We start from the raw sequence: 22,983 nt of genomic DNA on the forward strand, positions 1-22,983 counted from the left end.
TCCTCAAATTTTTCATTATTTTGAAGCTCAAATCGCTCGAAAATATACGCATTTGCAATAAGTGATTGAACTCTTAGAGCTTAAAAATCCGATAATTGTTTCAAATTACATTTTCTCAATATTTGGGCAGAAATATCTTTTAAATGAAGTAGGATCCATAGAATTTTTTTACGTTTGTAAAGCACAAACAAATAGCTGAATACTAAAACTCGATTTTACTAGGAATTCGTTTTAAAAGAAAAAAAAATTTATTCGAAACTTTTCATCAACAATATTCTCGAACAGATCAGGTGATTTTGATGGGATCATCAGTAGAGATGAGCCGGGTACCCGTTTTGGATCCGGCATTTTTTTTTTAGGATCCGGCCGGATACCGGATAATAGCTCGGGGTACCTGACAGTGCCCAGTAATTCTACCAGAGAAAGAAATGTAAAAAACAAATACTAGTAATAATAATTTATTAATTAGAAGAAAAAACCTATCTGATACATTTTTAATTAGGTATTAAGAAATTCAAGAAAAACCAGCATGATCATTAGTAGTTAAAATTTAAGAGACAGGTGGTGGTGTAGAAACAGTAACTCAACAGCCTGTTAGACTTGGTTGTAAATAGAGTACCAGGTACCCAATTCGTAAACATATTACAACTAATAATACTGATGTGTCTTCGTTCTAGCTCAGTTTTTATTAAATATTAAATACCACCCTCATCAACGTAACGTCCTAAATCATCATCATCATCATAATGTCATTAGTCCTAAGACTGGTTGGACACGTACCTCCACTCTTTCCTATCCTGAGCTAAACTTCGCATTTCCCTAAAACTAGAACAGCCCACATCCTTAACTATTTGCGAACAGTAATCTAATCTAGGTCTACCTCTACCCCTCCTAACTCCTGTTTCTGCCTCTAATATGTCTCTAACTAGACCTCCATGCCTGAGAAGGTGTCCTACCAACCTATCACGCCTATTTTTTATTGTCTTCCATAGAGTCCTCTGTTCTCCTATTCTTTCTGATCCTCTTCATTTCTAACCTTCCCTATCCACGGTATCCCCATCATTCGTCAGTAACACCACATTTCGAAGGTTTCTAACCTTTTCTTATCCACCGCGCCCACTGTCCATGTTTCGCACCCGTACAATGCCGTTCTCCAAACATACACCTTTAACAACCTTTTTCGAATTTCTAAATTAACGGTAAACCAATCAGTAAAAAAATCGCTGTAATTCTTTGCTAACGGATTTTCATAGAGATGGTTGAATATAATGAAAAACTAAAGGTTGATAAGAGCGATATCGAAAAGGATTAATAACCGGAAGTAAGGTAACAAACCATCAATTTAGCAACAGAGCGTTATGAATTGTAACAAACGTAAAATTGAAAACGTGAAAGTGTATTTTGAAAAATTAGTTGTTTTATAGCGGAATGTCAAAAAGTATTCTGAACCCTTACTCAATAGTGAAGAATATAGGTAATGGAACGCATTTTTTACGATATCCAAAGCGGCATTAAGGCAAAATCCGATCCTGCATACAACTTAAAACGATCTTGATCATAGCAAAAAAAAGTGCTCGTGGTTTTCGACAGTGGTCTCACAACACAAAACATCAACGAACAATTTTTTGTCGAGGCTAAGCTATAATTTAAGCTATAGTTAGTTTTTACTTTCTTCTCTTAAGCTTTTTTTAACAACAGCCACGTGCGCTATTAACTTGGACTATCATTAACCACGCACCTATTCAACGACAAATCTGGTTCTTTATGTCCTGTCTTTCGAAAGCAGATCCTTCGACGGGTTTTACGATCTTCATTATTAGGAATCATCAAAAATAATTGGCATGACGCTTTATACCAATATACGAAACGTCAAAAACAGAGCGACCAAACGCCTTCATGATATAATAATGAGCACTTAGGTGTAACTGATACGTTCGAAGGTATTAATCTTAATTTTCGAACGCAAAGCCCGAAAAACAAACAGCGTTCTTGTATCAAAGTTCATTATCCTTAGTAAACAATGGCCACGCTGACGCTCTTCTCAATCGGCGAATCTTTTCTCACGGATCGCCGTTCGAAGGAATCTTTTCTTCCCTTTTTTTATAACTATTTGTGTTAAATTAATTCGCTCCCTTGTCGTGTAAAATCTGTAATAAACGATAGAGCTATGCTGGGTATAAGTTAGTTATCAGCAAAGTCAACTTGCGGAACACGAACCGTTATTGTCGCACTTTGTTGCGTTACTTTGGTTGCAACGTTAGTACTCAAACCTTTTACCATAACCCGTAATTGTTATTAACCACTAGAAAAGAATCACGTAATATGGAACAGGCCACCAAGCCATTAGCACTCTTTGTTGCAACTTGCAACGCCCCGCAAATGCAGAAAAATGCAAGAAGATGTAAACAGGAAACTCAAACCTTTTTTTACCTAAAACTGTTTGTATGCAGGGTGTTGCGTGATGTGACGATGTAAAAAAAATATTACAATCGTCGGTGTACTGCTGTACCACATAGAAAAACTTCTCGAAGGACCAGTGCACTCGATGGTAAAAAAACACACACAAAAATAAAAATAACTATATTTAACTTGCTACAAGTGCACACTATAGGGTTACGGATAACTTGTAAAATATTGATTGTTTGAATTGTGTCGATTGATAATGTTCTATGATGATATTGATTATGTTGATTAATGATCTATTGATTATTATGTTCTATATGTCGATTGCTGATATTCTATCTGAATGATTATGATAATATGCTTTTCGTTTGATTGATATACTATATATGATTATGATAATATGCTATTCGTGTGAATGGTATACTATATGATTTTTATAATATGCTCTGGATTTACTAAAATTTTTAATATATAAATCGTCATCCCTACTACAAAAATGAGCCAGCTGAAACGGGTTCAAGCTGTACAGCTATTGTTAGGGTGGTGACCTTACCAACCCTGGAAATACCGAATGGTACTGATTTCGGGACAGACAATACATCGTATACGTTTCTTTGGTACCTGCACAACAATAGTGCAGGAATTGAACATAATTTGGAAATGTTGCTGAAGGCAGATTCTTGAAATTACAAATAATAATNTGTATGAATAATAATGTTCGTGTGCAAAATGTGTACTATATTGGTAAATGCATATTATTATAGAATAGTAAAATAATATCTTTTATTTCTCTCCATTTAACGACCACTCTTTATAACGCCGAAAAATGTTCAGTTCCTTAAGTGTCGTGGGATGGCGAACCTTTACGTATCGACGTGCCATTTTTATAAAGAAAAGTTTAATCAGGTCGTCGACGTGCCAACAAATAATTTTGTCTCTGCGATTATTGCGAAAATAATAATAAACAATATAAACTCAAAATTCTTTATTTACTGCAAAATATAAGAACATTTTGCAATGTTTAAATTATACGTGTAATTTAAATTAAAGTAAAATTAGTGTGACTTTTGTTGTTGCAGATTAGATGACAAATAACTTATGTAAGATGTTACTTTTAGCAAAATGCATGATGAGCTGGAGTCATCTTTCAAACGGTTTCTGAAAATTCCTTAATTAAAGAATCAAATGCTTCAGTAAGTTGATCTTCGTCTGGTTTGTCATGTATTTCTAAATTGTTATATTTTGTCAAATTTGGAAAATACTTGTAGTATCTTGTGATAATTTCGTTCCTAAAAACTGGCAGTTTAGCCTCAAAAGCGCGAATGACATCTGTCATGACGTGCCCAAAATGTTATGTCGCGTGCCATTGGCTTCTGGACGCTACCTAACTTAGTTATATTAAGTAGAACATCCTGTATATCAATCTCTAGTAGTTTTTGAGATATTCAACTATTTAAAAGAAAACACGATTTCAGCTGTTTAAATGAGACCAAATAGCAGCTAAACTATAAAAGTTAAAAATCCGCGGTTAATTGTTTAAATACATTCCTTTTTTGTTAGTTTTCAATATTAGTCGAAAATTTTTCGGGAAATATTATTTGTTTGTCAGTGCCACCATATTAAAGCGATAGATCCAATTTGAATTTACCAGACGGATTCTTAATGTCTTTACTTTTTATTAATCACAATTCGTCCATCTCAGAATTTTGTATTGTTGAGGTATATTAAAAATTCTTTTGAACAAGAACCTCAGCTTCTTCTAAATACCACAACCACTGCTTCGATAAATTAGAAAAATTGTCATACATTAGCAAAAAAACTACACAACTACCATTGTGTCACCATCAACCAATGGTCTATTTAAAATAAAGCGTAGTAGCGTACAAAGAACAAAAAAGCCTTTTTTATAATTTTTTATTATTCAAAAGCCCAGTGGTCATTTGGAGTTACATTTTTTGTTTTAGTTGCTGTTAAATTTGCATGTAAATATCTCTATTGACTGGGGTATATGTATTAACATATTGGTGTTTCGTCTGTGTCGCCGTTCGTCATCTAAATTTTATTGCCGGTAATTATAACATTATTACGGAGAGTTGTTATACATATTTATTTTCACCTTTACGATGGTCACATTTCATTATATTTTTACGTTCACCCACTTCCTGGCGTCCCAGATTACACTGCGTTAACGCGCGGCGATATTAGAACGGTGCTCTTTTAGCCTAGCCATTCACTTCATTTGTTTATTAATTGTTGTATGTGCATCTGATAGAGAAGAAAGGATGTCATAGAAGTGTCTATCTACGGTTTGAAACGAACGCCAAAAAATCTCGCTGCATAACTGAAAACGAATTATAGTCATTAATTTGTTAAGCAAATGTACGTGAGAAGCTCGACCTTGCAACTAATTGTTTTATTATAAATTTAACGGTTGACGCTTAAATTTATTTTAATGCACAAATCAAATTATTCAATTCTCGGCAATGATTTCATTTGCACTAATTCTTTATGTCCATTTCGCATTACCAACCGATGCGGAAGCGGATGAGACACCGCCACATGCAAGATAAAGCTTGATTCTCGCTATCCGTAAGTTGACGGTCAGCAGCCGTCCGTCAGACGTCCGTATTATCCCATTTAAAAAGTGTTGAGTATTGTCACGTATTTAAACACTTTGACGGTCACTCATACATTCATATCGCAACTTAATACGCACGGCATTATGGATGGCTTCCAATCATTCTCGTAGTTCACCTATGTACTGGTACTCCAGGATGACCAAACACCATGTCCGCTGGCAATCTGAGTTCTTTCCCAAATAAAACGCTGGCCGGTGTTCTTCCAGTTATCTCATGGATGGCGGATCTATAAGCCAGGAGGAACAGTGGTATGTGTCGGTCCCAGTCAGTTTGGTGTTCGTTGACGACGCTTCTTAAATTGGTCTCCAGAGTAGCGTTAAATCGTTCAATTATTGCCCATTAGTACAGCGATGTTCTTGAACAAAGCCGATTCGAAGTTCCTGCCTTGGTCGGAATGTAATTCTAATGGTACTCCATGTCGGCCACTCCAGACATTCATAAGCTTCTCAGCAACGGTGTGCGCTTCCTGGTTCGGTATCGCATATGCTTCGGCTCACATGCTAAAGTAATTCATGACTATCAAGATGGTAGTACTGCACTAGGAATAGTCCTGCCACGTCGACTGCGATTCTCTCAAATGGTGATCCCGCGTTGTACTGCTGCATTCGTTCACGACTTCTTGTCTTCGGTCCCTTACTCGTGCATCTTCCCTAGTTGACTTGACTTCTACTTCTAAGACTTCTCAAATTCTTTTCTTCGGAAGTACCACTTGCAGCTTGTTTCTGGTTCCATCTGGACTTTTCCATATTCTTTTCAAAACTGAGTGGTCCAAGTTTAGGGAAGTCCACTGCGCCCAATAACTTTTCGTTGCTTGACTTAGGCGACTTACATCTGCCCACAATGGTCTTCAGGTTCCGGCTTCTTTCCATCTCATTATTGGGCCAATACCTTCGTCCTTCCTCTGGTCTTCGATTAATGCCTTATCCTAGGATTTCTCATGCTGAACGATGGTTAGATTACAACAGATCGATGCCAGCTCTTCCTTCTTATCCGCTGATGAACAATGTTTTCCACGCAAGATCTCCGGGAAAGTGCATCTGCGTTGCCGTGCTGTTTGCCTGGTCGATGCTCAATGTCAAACTGATATTCTTGAAGTCGTTGTAACTATTGTAAAATCTATTCTTCTGAGTTCTTGAATTGCTGTAGCCACTTCAGGGAGGCGTAATCCGTTCTTAAGAGGAACTTCCGTCCGTACAGGTAATTGTGGAAATGTTCGCCTGTTTTAACCACAGTCAGTAGCTCTCGACGGGTGACACAATAATTTCGTTCTAGTTTCGAGAGTGTAAAGTGCCCGATGACTTTTTCCATCTTGTACTTGGGATAACACACCACCAAGTCCCATAGTACTAGCCGGTGCATTCCACAATCCTAAAGGCATCAGATGAACTGTCGTAGACCATTTCCAGTTGTAAAGGTATAGTCTTCTCCTTATCCTGCGGATGCATATTCACTTGCCAAGATCCACTTCTCAAGTTTGACAATTTCGACAGAATGCCTACCAAGAACATTGTTATGTCAATCAATGTTATATTATAGTCAATATCCTTAATTAAAACGGACCTTTTCTAATACTAATAAACCCCTAATCAGTGACAAATATTTATAGATGCCATTTAGGTACTGCTTTGTCTTCAATTGGTCAGTATTCTATAGGAACTACTGTTTCAACAATATTCTAATGAAGAATGTTATTGTTCTATTTCGATTAAGGGCACGAGGAAAAAGAAACGATTAAAAGAATATTACCAGTGTACACATAACATTCAAATTTCACAGTTCGATTCTATGAAATTCTACCTTATAGCTTGTAAAATTACAATAAGATCTTTTTGTTCCTCGTACGAATATCACTGACTTCGCTGTTTTGTAAAATCGATATCAGCGTTAGTTATCGAATTTGTTAACATATGATTGAGATAGTCGAAGAGATTTGTCTTTAGGACAATTTTTCCAACCTAATTCTTAGGATACTACCTTTGCTATACGGACATGAAAAAACAGTATATATTTTTAGGATAACTAAAGAACTGTCCGCATACATACATATATGTTAATTGATTCAAACTGTTTAATACAATAATAACTGTATTCTAGAAGTCTCAGTTTTACGAGCAGGAATTTTCAATAGTTTAAAGATTATGAGTGGTTTTGTAATGCAAGCTTTAAGGAAATACAATAATATAAAAATGATTTCGATAAATTGTCGGAATAAATTACCATCAAATATTAATAATAAATGAGTTGGGAGGCGTAGGCAGTACATACAGTTAATAATAAATATAATAAGTAAGATGCATTTTTACATAATATTCAGTAAACATGTTATATTTAAATTTATGTGATAAAATGCATTTTAAAGATTTCTGTTGCATTAATATCATCACATAATATACTTTAGTTTATACTAAATGAGCTAATGTATTATTAATTACTATTTGCGCTTCACTAATTTATCTTTGGAGTGAACATCTACATGTTTATTCCTTATTGTAACTTCAGTGAAGGACATCCTGAAAAGCATTTATCAGACAATTTTCCTTGCTAACGACCAAAAATGATAAACAAAACTGCAAATAATGAGCTAACGAATTCAATGGAGAATAGGTACATGTATGTCATACTTGCAAGCGTGCATTAATTGATTAAACCTTACAACACACTATTTATTGGTATGCAATCTACTTCCACTAGATGAAGCGCGTAATGGCAATAAGTTTCGATCCCGCTAGAGTGCGTTGACTTTTCGTTTGCATTCATAGAACGTTTCAAGAAAAATAGATACACCATTCCCATTGTTTTATTATTTTTTTTTACCATACTCCTACAGAAAGTAAGATATATTCTTCTGATTCCATGAACGAATGCGCAACATTCCCTCCCTGTTAAGAAGTCGCATTAAGGGGACCGGGGCAAAACAAGGTTCGCGGCAAAATCTCACAAACGCTAATGTACGTAACTCGTATGCTCATATGTGCCCTCAATAGGGCTATTTTGACGAACTTAAGTCGTCCTACATGAGTTAGTCGGAAGGAAACGTATCACTTTCTTCTTTTTTACTACATTATGAGAAAAAACGGAATTTGATCGTAATTTTACGAAGTTTCGTGACAGAAATTGACGTGTTATGAGACGAGTTTTTGCAATATTTTCAGTCAGAGATCGTACTTTTATTAGAAGTGCTTGATTTAAATACAAAATATGTCGGGGCATAACCAGATACTAAATCTAGAAAGAAAAAACTTAGTATGTCCAAGAAAGAAAGCGTGCTTGAAAAAAACCCTCGGTGATTCATTCCCACCAGCTACTAATGCCGATGGGGAGGCAGTCCCTCCGGGCTACTCCAGAGAGTAGAGCGGACGGATTCCTGCCTCCTTTTAAGATGAGAATGGGTGGGTAGCGGTTAGGGTGAGAAAGATGAGACAAGCGAAATAGAGACAAGTGGTAGACCATCTATGAAATAAAGTTATTATTACAACTTGCCAGCATTTGCCCAAATGATTAAAATATATGCTCTTTTTACTCCGTGTTATTTCTCATTAAGCCCTGGTCAAAATGGAAAATTTGAGTTTCTTATTGCTGTTCCTCGTTATCAGAAAATTATGTGATTTAGCTTGTAGGAAGTTTTGAATATCTAAAGTTGATGCATAATGTTGCTATTTGAGTAAAAGTGATTGATGCATACACGTATTCATAATCTTTTGCTTCTGATGTTTGGGATTGTGTAATATCAATACTCTTTTAGATATCTCTGTGGGGCTAATTGGCATAGTTAGTTAGGTACGAGACCAACCCATCTATGCCAGCTCGCCTCACAGAAATATCCAAAACAAGAGTGATACCACCACAATCCCAAGTAGTAGAAACAAAGGGTTGTGTATGCATACAATCAATGCTAACCACTCTTTCAGAAACTACTATCAGCAACACCTTAATTCGATCTACAGGTTCACCAGAATAAAAGATTTGTGGTAAATTTGACAAAAATTGAGTCCACCTATTCCAATAATCGATTTTCGATTTCTACATTACGTCCCTGAAATCAGGAAAAATCCTACTTTCGGGTGAGGGTATAGTAAAAAAATCGCTTACAGGCCTCGGGAAGAATATACAGCTGCATCTGTCGGGATTTCGTCGCCCTCTCCTTCTTTCGGGTGGCAATTCACTCTCAAGAGAGAATGCCTTACTTTCTGATTTTAGATTTAGACTTTAGATTTATGCACGTTATTATTGAAAAGGTACCTAATTAATTGTGAAACGGAAACAAGAAGGTAAATGATCTCAAAATCTCTGAAACTAAAACATCCCTAAGAAGTAAACCATTTTTGCTAGTTTCAGAGTTGTGATTTTGTCCATTAATGACGTGAAACTTTTAATATCGCATAACTGGAAGAAGCACTTTAATCCACTTTCGGGTTGGTAGTCTAAATAATAATTGATACTTATGAATTACCAGCTGTAGGCGGTGTGGTCTTAATAATAGTTTATTCGATTCGAAGTCCTGCTGCTCTGGTGTGGACTTCTCTTTGCTTTCCTTCCGTATTCCACAAATAATCTTTCACTTTCTTTCTGTCTTCATTTTATCCGCATCAGTTTCAACAAAAAATAATTTTGAATCACTTCAGTAAGTATAACGCTGCCTGTTAAAAGTGTGAAGGAAAATTATATTTTTCTATTTGAAAACTTCAACAAAACGAGCAAAAGAGAAAGTAGTTTTAGTTCTATTATGTATTTGGATATGTATATAACAATAACATAGAAATTTGTATATATTTGAAACTAAGCACAGGGTCGATTTTGACCCTCATATTAATTACACCAGATGGCCAAATACTGAACAGAGTCGATTTTTGACTCGACCAACAACGACTCAGTAGTTTAAGCATCTTCTATATGTACTTATAAAATCGTAAGGATTATTTTTGTGAATGCGAATGAAACAGTCCAGAACTGTTTCACATGTTTTGGGGTATTTTATATTAAAAACCTAAGCTATTCATTTTACCAGCTGATATATCTTCTGTGACATCATGAAAGAGGCAATAATAAGTTTACTTATCTTACGTAGTCTAATGTTTAGTTTTTATTAGCTAAAGATTTCATACTCTTGATTTTTCTAAAAAGACTAATAATGTTACCTTTATTTTTTCTAAATGTGCATAACAATGAGATTCAATTTATAATTTCAGATGGCTGCGATTTTGGGTTATCACGCTACCAGTTTTAGTTCCTCAGGTAAGAATATTACAATAGTATCATTAATACCATTTTAGAATTATTTACGAATTACGAAATAGGTTTCAACTCCTAAATTCCTAAAAAGGAATATTATTTTAAACATTGAGCCAAATTGAAATATGAAAAGTCGATGTACTCTCCACAAGTGGTTTTACCAATTTTTATTGTACTTCGCAACGTTTCTGGGATCTGGTTAAAGTTAGTCGCTAAATTAATTCGTCCACTCACGAACTCGTGAACATTCTATCTATGTGGGTTGACGAAACTTTGGAAAAAGAAATTAAAAAGAGGATATATTAAAGAGGGGAAACTTCGGCTTTGTTGCAGAACACAATAGTTCAAACCCCAACATCAAAATATGAAGTTTAGTTACCATCTTCAAGGACTTAAGAGAAAACTTCTCTTTGTTGTCCAAAAGTACCTCGGACGTTTAGTACCTATCGTGTTTTGGCGTTGAAGGTTGAGCTATTTATTAATGTGTTCCAGGAAGGGGGTCTGAGAATCTAGGTAAAGTCTTAAAAAATTATAATTTAACACTCACAATCAATTAAAAAGCCTGCCCTGAATTGAAGCAAAGGCTATCAGAGAGTAATTATTGTTATTAGTTAATAAATAACAAATTCCTTGAATTTATGACTGAAACTGTAAGAAGCATTAAATGAAATCGGTTTGAAAAGGTAATTATGTAAAATTTGATTCTATTAATTGCAAATTCGATGAGCCGGTTCGAACAAGTAGATCATAACTGAGAGGAAACAGAAAAACGAACCGTTAAAACCAATATTTTATTTTACCCACGCAATCGTGCGTAACATACGGGGGACTGTATGAAAAAGAAGCAGACTAGAACCGACGGCGGTGCATAAAAGGTAAACGAATCTGACAAAAAGCACCTCGTCCAATGACTGACGTCTCAAAACAGCGATCAGGTAAAAATTTTATTATGGAAATCATCCTCGAAATCGGAGGAATTTTAAATATAGTTTTTGTTCAGTTTCACTAGAAAATCAACAAAGAATAATACGCTGAACATTCTCCTCACAGGCGACTAACGATAAGTAATTAAAATCACTACCGTTATTTAGATTAGATACTTGGCTAATAAAAAAGTATATCGTCAACTTTACCATGTATCATGTATTAACCTAGAAGGGTACCCGAAATATTTCAAAATCATCGACATTTTCTAGAAACGTGCGCAAATTATGTTAATAAAAACGAAATTTAGAATGTCACATTTTCGCTTCACCTTCAATCGTCGAAGGTATCTTTATGCTGAGAAAAAGAAAAAAGAAAATTTACCTAAATATTGAAGCGATATTTAAAATTTATCTCTTCAGCTCGTTGCTTCGTAAGCGAAAATAATAAAAATTACAATTTGGACCCGAATTTGCAAAAATAAAATCCCAGCAGAAATAAATTTACTAAGTATTTTAGTTGATATTACAAATTAAATTGTAATAATTAAGAAACTTGAAATAATTTTTAAAGAAATATGTCAAAATTGAGATTATTACAAGTTACGTAATACCTAAATTCTAATATTTCTACGGCAAATTTAGAATTGAAAATTGTAATTTTTGCGTTGTCATAAAAATTTAGTTATCTTCTTAATGTAATTAAATTTAATTCAATATTTCAAATAAAAAAATGGTATGAAAGCTATCATAACTAAAATTAAAGACCAACCACCTACAGAATGAAAGTAGAACATTTTACTAAAGATTTCCCAGCAGTTTTTGCGACAATAATGTTTATATTTCGAATCGTCTTGACATCACTCATCACTGAATCGTTTAAGCCAAAAAAATTGCCAACTAAATAAAAAAAGAATTATAACCCAAAGGAATAGTAACCCGTTTAGTTTAGTATTAAAACATGAGCATACTTAAAATACCTACGTTTTTGAAAAATATAAAAATGGTAAAAACATAGCAACTAAAAAGTTTGTAGTGAAACTTCAGTGCAGATAAATAAGTGAAAGTGAATTTGATCCAACTAATAAACATGCTGTTTTTTATAATGTGCGGATATTAATAGAATAAAAATCATTTTTTTTATGTTTCGTTCAGTCTATTGTAATGGGGTAACTTTTTACTGTGTAATCATACAGGAGGGGTATTGTTACGCCGCTAATTTATTTTATGCTTAAAATGCTTAAAAATAATTTTTGATGTTCTTTATCATGAAAGGGTCATCAGTTCCAAGACTGAAACGGCACGCACCTCCAGTCTTTCCTATTCCATGCTAATCTTTACATCTACCTAAAACTAAAACATCCCACATCTTTAACTATATATGAGTAGTAATCTAATACTTAATACTACCTCTACTTTTCACTCCTGTTTCTGCTTCTGGTATGTCTCTAACCTAGTCCTTCATTTCTTATTGACCTTCATAGCGCATTTTTTTTTTACTCAAATTATACATCATTTCCAATGTTAGATTAAAAACAGCGGGTTTAGTTGACATATAGAGCTAGATAGCTTATAGGTTAAATCTGGGCGGCATCCCTTTTGTAAAGTTTAGGTTGTGACAACGAGCACCATAAACTATTATTGCCTGATCAGCCGCCTTTATGAAAAAGAATACTCCGATGATGTCTCCAATCCAAAATCCACACCAAACAGTGACACGTTCTGAATGGATTTGTTAATTTGTTTCTCAACAACCAATTTTCGATTTTCCAAACCACAAATGCGACAATTTTATTGATTAATAAAGCCATTAAGATGAAAATGAGCTTTATCGTTGAAGATTTTGTGTGAAAAATTAGCATCCAGTTATAGCAGTTCCATAATCTCGGCTGTGCGTGATCAGTAGGTTTCAATTCTGCAGTCGATTGAACTTTGTAAGCATAAATAAGGAGGTAAATCCTTCATTATAATACGCTCTACAGAGCGTCTTGATATTCTTAATTTTTAAGCACGCTGTCAAACTGATATTCCTTGATTTTCAATAACACTCTCAGGAACTGCTTCGATGTTTTTTATTGAAAGACTTGTTGAAGGATGGCCAGAGATCAATCTCGCAATCTTGTCTCAGTTGATTAAGTTAAATCGCTATTCCCATTATATCTTGTGCAAAATTGCGAGTTGTAGATGATAAATCTTCATTATTTTAAAAATATTGTTCAACAATAAAACCACGACTCTAAACTGTCACGCTGTCTTTTTCTTTTTCGTTGGCAACACTCCAAAAATGGAGTCGAATTCAAATCGTTTGTGAATTTTGAGACACCCGTTAGTTGTCCATAAATTTTAGCAAATGTTAAATTATTATTATTATTAAATTAGTTAACAAATGCTTCATATAATAAATTAATGAAATGTGTTTCACTTGTATTTGTCTTGTCAGCACAGATCCTGTTTGTAGTAAATTCCCATTTCTTTTTTGTTTTAGCCTTGTTGGTTGCAGAACGTGGAGGACACGACACATCGCGTAGAATTTAGTGTTAGTAGTAGTTCTAGTGTAAGTCACGAAGTAACCGAACCGTCAGCGCTACTCCCAAAAGAAAATTCTGACGACGCGTCAAACATTACAAGAGAAGCACTGTCACAAGCTGCGAGCGAACAAGAACCGGTAAGAAAAGCTTTCATTCTTCTTTTCTCTAGTATTTGTTAGGAAGTTCGTTTCCTTTTATTTAACGCCTTCGTTTTGTGAGAGACACAAAATTGAAAATAAAAGTTCGCCGTTCCAAAGTCTGGAATAAAAATGCTACGAAAATAACAATTGCAGTTCAGTGCAATTCCATCATCAGTCATAACGAAATTGTCCGTGAGAAGATAATAAGAACAATATTATTAAAATAAATGTCACGGACATTCAAGTTCAATAAAAAATATTGCTTAATGTATTACAACAATAGTAGAAAGTCATGTCATGCATTAACCCATTCCCTCGCAAGAATTGTTTTTTCGAATTTTTTTGTTTTTGTCTTTTGAACTTGTTGATATATGCCAAAATACTCCCCAAAAAATGTTCAAAACATTCTTTTGCGTACACTTTTGAAATTATGATATGGGTCGTAAAAGAATCCCAACACATTGAAATACATGTTAAACGGGATGGTTAAGGCATGGCATTTTATGTAAAGAAGAAAAGAACTAATTACAACATTTAATTAAGCTCTAAGGATATCATTAGTACCAAGTTGGCCAAAATTTCGGCGGTTGTCAACTTCTGTCGCCTGTAATATGGGCAAACGTGATATTTTAGTTGCGATAATCAACAAAATTGTGATTACTTTTTGCTTTATTTTATCTAAAAACCTTTTAGTTAACGTTCGTTTGATAGTGTTACAAAACCGCAACCTGCGACGAATTAAGTCTGAAAACTTTTCGACACATTGTTGGGCGATTCGTTCCCAACGGGTCGTTTGCGACTCACCCTAACTTTTGTCACCAATATATCACAAACCAAATATGATAAAAATTATATAAACGATTTTCCTGACTCAGCCGATATTGTTTTATGACAGATACAAATAAAATACATAATTTTAACACTTCTGGCTTTTTTACTTACTACTGATGTCGAGAACGCAAAATCGCGTCTGCCATCTTCAAAATCAATTAGGTGCTGCTACTGGTCAGTGGCGGAAAATGTGCTGAAATCACATCAGAGCGCTACCGGTAAGCTTACACAATCAATTCATTACTACCCCGTGCAAAATGAAAAACGGCGAAGTACTTTTTTTTTCGTAAATGGGTCGCAAACGACCCGTTGGGTGGGAATGGGTTAAATAATAAATGATCGGACGGTGAACCACCAGAAACTAGTCGAGTGTAATTCAAAATTGCACACCAATGATTCCGGACTAAGAAAAACCCTAAAAATTACATCTTATCAAGATATTATTCATTTTCTCAACTTAGTGATCTTACGACGAAATTTAAATTACGTTAAAAAGAAATTTTCAAATATTTTTAAAATTACTTAAAAGCAATCAATTATTTCAATGTTCCCCCTCAAAGTGCCAATGTAAGTTGAAAAAAATAAAAACTACATTTAAAATAAATTTAGGTTTAAATTAAATTACTTTAGTAAGAAGTAAATCAACAGATTAATAGTTTATTTAATGTATGTATTTTGTCATCATAGTACGTTTTATACGGTTTTGTTATTTATGAAACAATTTCATTGATGCATTGACACTATCCCAGGCTTACGGGTGACGAGCAGTTGCGTTATTTATCATGCCATCTGGCTGCATTAATTATGTACTACAATTGTATTATCAGCGAACACAGATATTTAGTCTGTATTCGCTGATGCTGATAATATTTACGTGGCTCATCACGGTAGTAGTATGTGACAGCATAATGAACAAATTTAATAATAATATACAAATTTAATAAAAAAATAATTAAGTACCTAATTATTTCAATTTTAACAGCACATGTATGTTATGATGCATCACTAATTGATTACTAAAAAGTAAAGTTTGTGTCATTTGAGACCCCATTCTTTTCTTTCTCGAGATGATATAAAAAAAAAACAAATCAGAAGAAAAAAATATTTTATTATGGAATCTAGGAATTGTATACAATGGGAAATGTATACATTTACTAGGAATTGTATGAAACTCCGATATTGTACTAGGAAATGTATAAAACTAATGCTTTTTGTGATTAAAATTAATAAAACACGTTAGTAAACTAAGAATCAGAGTTGTCTGTGTTTACGCGGTTCTAGTGCGATCGCCTGAAGTACATGTATTGGTGACGTTATTGTTTAGTTAGGTTAGGTTTGGTGATGTATATGCACTAGTGACGTTATTGTATGGTTCTTAGGTAGATTTATGATAGACTGGAGTCTTCGAAAAATATGCTTTATTATAATCTCCGTGCTCAACATATATATATGAAAATGATCACCATTATCACCTCTACAACATACTACAAAATTCAAGGTCATCGTGTTTGCTGAAACAAAGATAACCTCGTCACATTATTCTAATATTTAACATATCCAGCCCGCGGGCAGAAACATTAATGGACCTTCAGTCTGTTATAAGTCTCCCTAACCAAACAATGATGTCACCAATGGATATAGGTATATCTCCAAGCAGCCTCCCGTATTATTGCCTTTTTAGTATTACCTGTTATATATTTCCGATTGCTATTTAGGAAACGTATAGATTTCCTAGGAAATGTGTCTAATATAATTTATTTCAGACATTTTTGGACGATATTAGAAGTTATATACATTTCCTAGGAATTATATATAATGACGCTTTGTATACATTTCCGGTAATATATACATAAAAGTAGACCAACACGAGCGGTTGTATACTAATTTTTTGAAGTTCCATTCTAATTCCGCAAGCAACAACTAACAATTCCTGTTAACATTACAATATTATTCAAGCCTGTCCTATCACGTAATTCATATACCGACCAATAATGACAGTAACTTGGAACAAATGGCACTAGCAGAGAACCTGATTATATATGTACATATGCACACTTATTATTGGTCGGCGAATGACCTTGATTATCGCTCACAATTAAAAAAACCGATTATCACCTCTTCCTTCACTGCTCCCATACAGACTCTAAACAATGAGATCGGTAGATGACGGGAAAGTAACCCGGTAAACTGTATTCAGATGTTTACTACCAAAACAACTGAAATGAGGATGCAAAAGGCAGCCAATTGTAGAGGTCATTTCTTTGATAGTCTGAAAAATAATTAGTCGCTTTTCGAAGCTGCTCTAGAATGCGTTCATTAACTGACGGTAGGTTCTCGTCAACGATATTTGACTTTAAAATGACGTACGACCGTGCAGTCTTTACAATGCGAAATTGCCATACCCGTTACCCGCAATTCATAACAGGAGAAATGCGTTTAACGATCTACAGAAGCTAATGACAGAAGAGAATAAGTTTAATTTATTTTTCTCACACTAAAATGGAGATGATATTATTAGATAAACATTAGACACTTTTGTAGTAAGTTACTGCTTCATTCCCACGTTAAGGCTTACCCATAAACACATTTAGAAACAAAGCCTATTCGAGTCCATTTCGTATTTTCATTGTCAGAAATAACCTTCGTATAATCTAAGTCTTAATAGATAGAATTTTGTCAAAAATAAAATTATTGTTTATTTTTCCTATGGAATAAAATAATTCGAAGTGGTCTGTATTCTGTCAAAACTGCCAGATAAGGATCGCGATTTCGATTTTTGTGGATCTCATCAGCGCGACGCAGACAGCTCCGACAGAACACAGACCAACTTTTACCTGCTGTCTTAACAGCGCGTTTTAGAAAATACCACACATGGCGCGGTAAACGCCATCTGTAGTACGATGCTTCAGTTTAGGATTACGTATGCTCCAACAAGGTCCATTTAAATATATGGATATCTACTTGCTGAAACGAATCCGGCTTAGCCAACCTCAACGTGATAGGCACGTTACCATAATCGAATAAAATAATTCGAAGTGGTCTGTATTTTGTCAAAACTGCCAGATACGGATCGCGATTTCGATTTTTGTGGATCTCATCAGCGCGACGCAGACAGCTCCGACAGAACACAGACCAACTTTTACCTGCTGTCTTAACAGCGCGTTTTAGAAAATACCACAAATGGCGCGGTAAACGCCATCTGTAGTACGATGCTACATTTTAGGATTACGTATGTTCCAACAAGGTCCATTTGTATGGATATCTACTTGCTGAAACGAATCCCTGCGTGGATAACCTTAACGTGATAGGCACGTTACCATAATGGAATAGAATAATTCGAAGGCAGTTTCGACAGAATACAGACCACTTCAGATTCAACATATTTCAGAGATCTCAGTCTTTCTACGAGATACTCCAGTCTCTGAATTTTTGATTTTTATTCATTCAGTCTCAAATCTCTGATTAACAATTTTATCGTTCGAGTCTCTCATACAGAGACTGTGAGAAATCCATAAAAACACCTAGGCAATAACTGAGAGACTGTGAGAGACGCTCTCAGAGGATGGGTTTAAATATCTACATTTAAACCAGAAAAGTTTTGATGTTTGATGATTGTAGCATAAATATAAAGTAATTGGGAATGTCGCCAAAATTGAGAATGAAAGTGGTAAGCATCACCGTCAAAATTTCGATGAGCTCAGCTAGTGTAATGTTGTCTCCTTAAATAGTTATGTAGTCCTGTTGGATGGATATTATACAATCAGTGTGTTTAATACTTCATGTCCTTGAAAAACAAGAAAAGCGTTTGAATTAATTACAAAGAAATAATTCCATCCAGTGTGCTCTGGTTCTGCAGAAGACGTGGGCTAACTACTTTTCTGCAATTGTTATTAATGCTGCTGTTATAATCACGAATGCTCTTTAAAGATGATAAATCTACGCAATCAGTGCCAGTGAATCATTTCACTGTGTTGGACACAAGCGATATCTGTACAGTTAGGGTCCACTTGGCACGGATAATTAAAAGGAGGCGTTATTTTAAGTGAACAAAGATAGTAACGGTGAAACTCTAATAAAACGATTAATGGGAGCGATCAGAATATGCATTACCTCTTGACAAATTACCGTTCGTGGTCGTGGCCGTATCCGTTTTGTCTAATGTAAATCTAAGCTACCTATGCTGACATTTGATTCAGTAAATCGACGATATCTATATCGAAATGGAATTTAAATCATTTCGAAAACGTACTTAAACTCGGATACGATGTGATCGATACAACAGATCGGTTGTAACTATAAATGTAAAACATACTTTTCGCAATGTTGTGGAGTAAATAAATGCAAATCTAATCAGAAAGTACTACACTACTTCATAATCTACCAAGTTTTATCCTCGACATCGCCTTCTCCATTTAATACCAACCAAAACCATAAGAACTTGATAACGAATCGCAGGTAAAAGTCAGTTTGTAAAAAATAGAACTAGTGGTCGCCCAGTGGCCGGAATTCGACCACAATTCATTAAATTTTTAAATTCGAGCGCAATTAAGGTTCTTTTGTCAAAGAGTATAATACCTCTATAGTCATCCATTCAACATGTACTTTGCGAATATTTGCATTGTATGAACGTAAACAAGGAATGCTTATTTTGTTTAATTTAATATGTTTGTAACACATATTATACATAAATTTACACTGCTCTATATGAACTTTAATTATGTCAAACCTCACACTTCTCCATGCGCGCAATGTACTTAAAAAAATTTTTTACTTCACGTATTAATTTATAGATTCTTATAACTAATAAAAAATTAAAAAAAAATAAGCGTAGATCATTCCTGCCAATCTCAAGTTCACGTCTGCAAAAAGTTCGATCGAAATCGGATAAGTGATTTGGAAGATTAGCCATGCATTTATAAAAACTAAATTTGTAGCACATAAATAACCAGCGGGCCTTAAAAAGTGGCTGTTATTTTAATATTGCAAACAGACACTCCAGCTTCGTTTATATGCATTTTATAGACATATTTGTACACACTTACTATATTTCAGACACATATATTGTATATCTAGTTATTATAATTATGACACCAAAATTTGCGAACTGATGCTGAGGGCTGCATCCAGATCCAGCATCGGGGACGGACGGACTTCTGAAGAACTACCCATTCTAGTGAAACGTTAAGAAGCAACTCCAACACACGACGGCGTCAAATAGCATCTGTTCACCTACTGGCTGCGAAATCTTTTACCAATTTGACCGAAGTTTAAATTTTAGCACCCATCCCCGAGATAAAAATGTCCAGTCTCTCAGAGTCCCTGAAACCGAGACTCGAGTCTCCGTGTCTCATCGAGTCTCTCTGGTGTCGCTGAGAGGGACGGTCGAGAGAGTGTCAAGAAAACTGTTCAGTGTCTCTGAGCGAGAGACTCGATTCGCTCATAGAAAGATCCTCATTTCGTATTCAGTCTCTGAACGAGAGACTTAAATCTCTCAATAAGTGGTGTCTCGATAGACATGGTTAAAATTTTCTAAATTCAACATATTTCAGAGATCCCAGTCTTTCTACGAGGGACTCCAATCTTTCAATTTTTCAGTTTTATTCATTCATTCTCTCTGTGAGAGACTCGAATCTCTGAATTAACAATTTTATCGTTCGAGTATCTTCGAGGTAATAACTGAGAGACTGTGAAAGACTGTGAGAGACGCTCTCAGAAAGACTGAAAGACTCTGACAGACTCTGAGAGACTGGAGAAAGACTGCAAATTTTTGTCCAGAGTCATTAAGGGAAAAGTATTTTTAAATGAAATTGAAACGCTTTTACGATTTTTCACTTTCATTCCATCCGGCTTAACCCCATGCCCCCACCAATTTACAGTGTTTTTCAACCCACTTTTCTCCTTCTCAGGTTACATATGCGTGTTCCACACCTACCTCATGTTATACATAAGGGTGTATATTTAAATAACACAATAAACTGACTTGTAATATCAACATACTGTCTAAACCCCTGGATCTAAAGAATTATTGTAGATTTTGCACAATCGTTCCTTATATGAGGCAGGCCCCTAAAGGGTTTGAAATTGGGTTCAACGTTTAATGTATTGATCAGGCCGAAACCCAAGCCCCTGAGTCAAGAAGTTTGTAATTTTGGAAAATATGGTTTCTTATACGGGCAAAAGAAAATTCACTGTCATTACTTAAAAAAAGAAAACGGTTGAAGTCAAATTTACTTCAAATGGTAAGCCAAATTGACTCCCATCGCCTACATTATATTACTTTTCGAAAAGGGTCAACAACTTAGTTTCTTCTTGAACATTTAACCTTTTAAGTGTTTAATTCCCATCAGCTACTAATGCTAATGGGCAGGTATGTCCTCCGGACTACTCCAGAGGGTACAACGCAAATCCGTCTTCAGCCTCCTTTTAGGAATCGCGGAAATGTGTGGGTGGTAGTTGAGAATGATAAGATGGACTAAATGAAGACAGAAGACATATTATCTGTGGAATGTTACTGTCCCAGCATTTGCCCATGTGACCCGGAATCGTGTCCTCCCGAATACTAAGCAATCTTCTTGAAGAAATTATATTTTTATGTAGATACTCAATAAAACTGTTATCCTCACTTAATATGGGTAATTTACCACGAATTTGCTAATGACTATCACTTGACCTCTTTAATTAGGGAGTGAATTTAACGATGTTGCATATTAAAACAGTATCATCCGCTATAAAATAACACCCTTAACGATGTAAAATGGGGTTTGCGATATACCTAATTGAATTCCACGCGAACCAAATTGCAGGAAACAACTAGTTACAGTTTCACTTACTGATTTTGAAACGACCTTCAAGGTTATGTAAGACCCAGTTGTTTTTTTTTCCGAAGCATTCGCAACGCATTTTGGATCTCCCACAATTGCGTGCACATTATACATATAGATTTCATTCCGTATGTATCGTAAGTAGGTACTCTGTTCAGAACCAAAAATGATTTATATTTTTCAGTAAAGTCAACGACAGATTTAAAGGCATTTAATACACATAACAATACACATGTGTGTACGATATGGCGGAGAATTTAATCTCACTCACTGTCATGAAAGCGACTGTTTAACGATATTTCCTGACAAGGGGATGGAAAACATTTGCCTGCACCTGATGGCAGATTTTCCTGGAAAAACGAATAAACTGCTAAGAAAAATGTTTATATTTACAAAAATAAAATTCTAAACATATTCAGATTTTTGAAATTGAAATATTTTCGTCGTAGTATTAAGTGATTCAAAAAATATTGGGGAACGTTGACTTTATACTCTAATTAATAAAATGCGATAGATTCATTATTAATTTTAGAGAAGATAAACTTCTCTTTTTAACAAATGACGTTCAAAACTTCTACCTAATTGTGGGGATGCAAGCGCATTGCTTCGTTATTCTATACCAGCAAAATTACAAAGTGTCTTTTTTCACACGCTTTTTATTAATGAGTTAGTTTTTCAAAATGAGTCTTATACAACAAACTTCTATCTAAGTACCCCAAAGAATTTTCAACAGGAATTTAAGAACTTAACTTAAACACTTAACTTTACTAAAAGTTCCTTATTAATACTTCTTTCTTCTACCATAACAACTTATTTCTGCTTTAAACATTTCGTATAAAACTTCATAAAGAGGATTAATCGTAAAGCCACTTGCTTAGCGTCTGTCTATTTATTACATTGGTTTTTGTAAGAGGCCGTTTCACATATAATAACACAGGTCTGCGAAACTTTTTTTTTGAAAAGTTTTTTTCTTAAATTGTTAATGTTTGTCAGAATCGTTTTAAAAGTAATAGAAAACGATATTCGTATGGTGTATACCACATCACATTAATCCATAAATGCTCAGAGAACACATTTCCATTTGAACCTTTGCCACGTAATGAGTGCGACGAAAAAATATTCGATAACCAGTGTTTCTATGTTTTTAACGATGCTCTTTTCGATGGTGTTGGTTAAAAATACCTCCGACAATATTAAAGCATGGAAAGATCGAAAATAAACAAAAAAAGGTGATTTTTGAATTGAAAGTAATTTTTTGTATCCTTACGATCTTTTTATATGCTTAAAACCTATATAAATCATGACCTCGATATCTAAACATGAAATAATCACCGTTGGTCAAGTCGAAATGCTTTTACAAACTGTTTGAAAAAACCATGTTTAATGTAAAGTGGTGGAAGCAATACTTTCTTCTTTCAAACTCGTATTGATGACATTTTTCACTCCGACTTCCAATTGCATTCTAACTT

General features: G+C 34.7%; 1 protein-coding gene across 1 annotated transcript in view; it reads left to right on the forward strand.

The window, feature by feature from the left end:
- LOC108736926 overlaps positions 1-22,983 on the forward strand; it is an 84,056-nt gene that overhangs the window by 12,818 nt on the left and 48,255 nt on the right. The window contains exons 2-3 of the mRNA XM_018469540.1: positions 10,229-10,274; positions 13,680-13,859. Coding sequence (XP_018325042.1) covers positions 10,229-10,274; positions 13,680-13,859 — 226 coding nt within the window. The remainder of the gene's footprint in view (positions 1-10,228; positions 10,275-13,679; positions 13,860-22,983) is intronic.

This window comes from Agrilus planipennis, unplaced genomic scaffold (genome assembly GCF_000699045.2).
Source record: "Agrilus planipennis isolate EAB-ADULT unplaced genomic scaffold, Apla_2.0 scaffold151, whole genome shotgun sequence".
NCBI classification, from domain to species: domain Eukaryota; kingdom Metazoa; phylum Arthropoda; class Insecta; order Coleoptera; family Buprestidae; genus Agrilus; species Agrilus planipennis.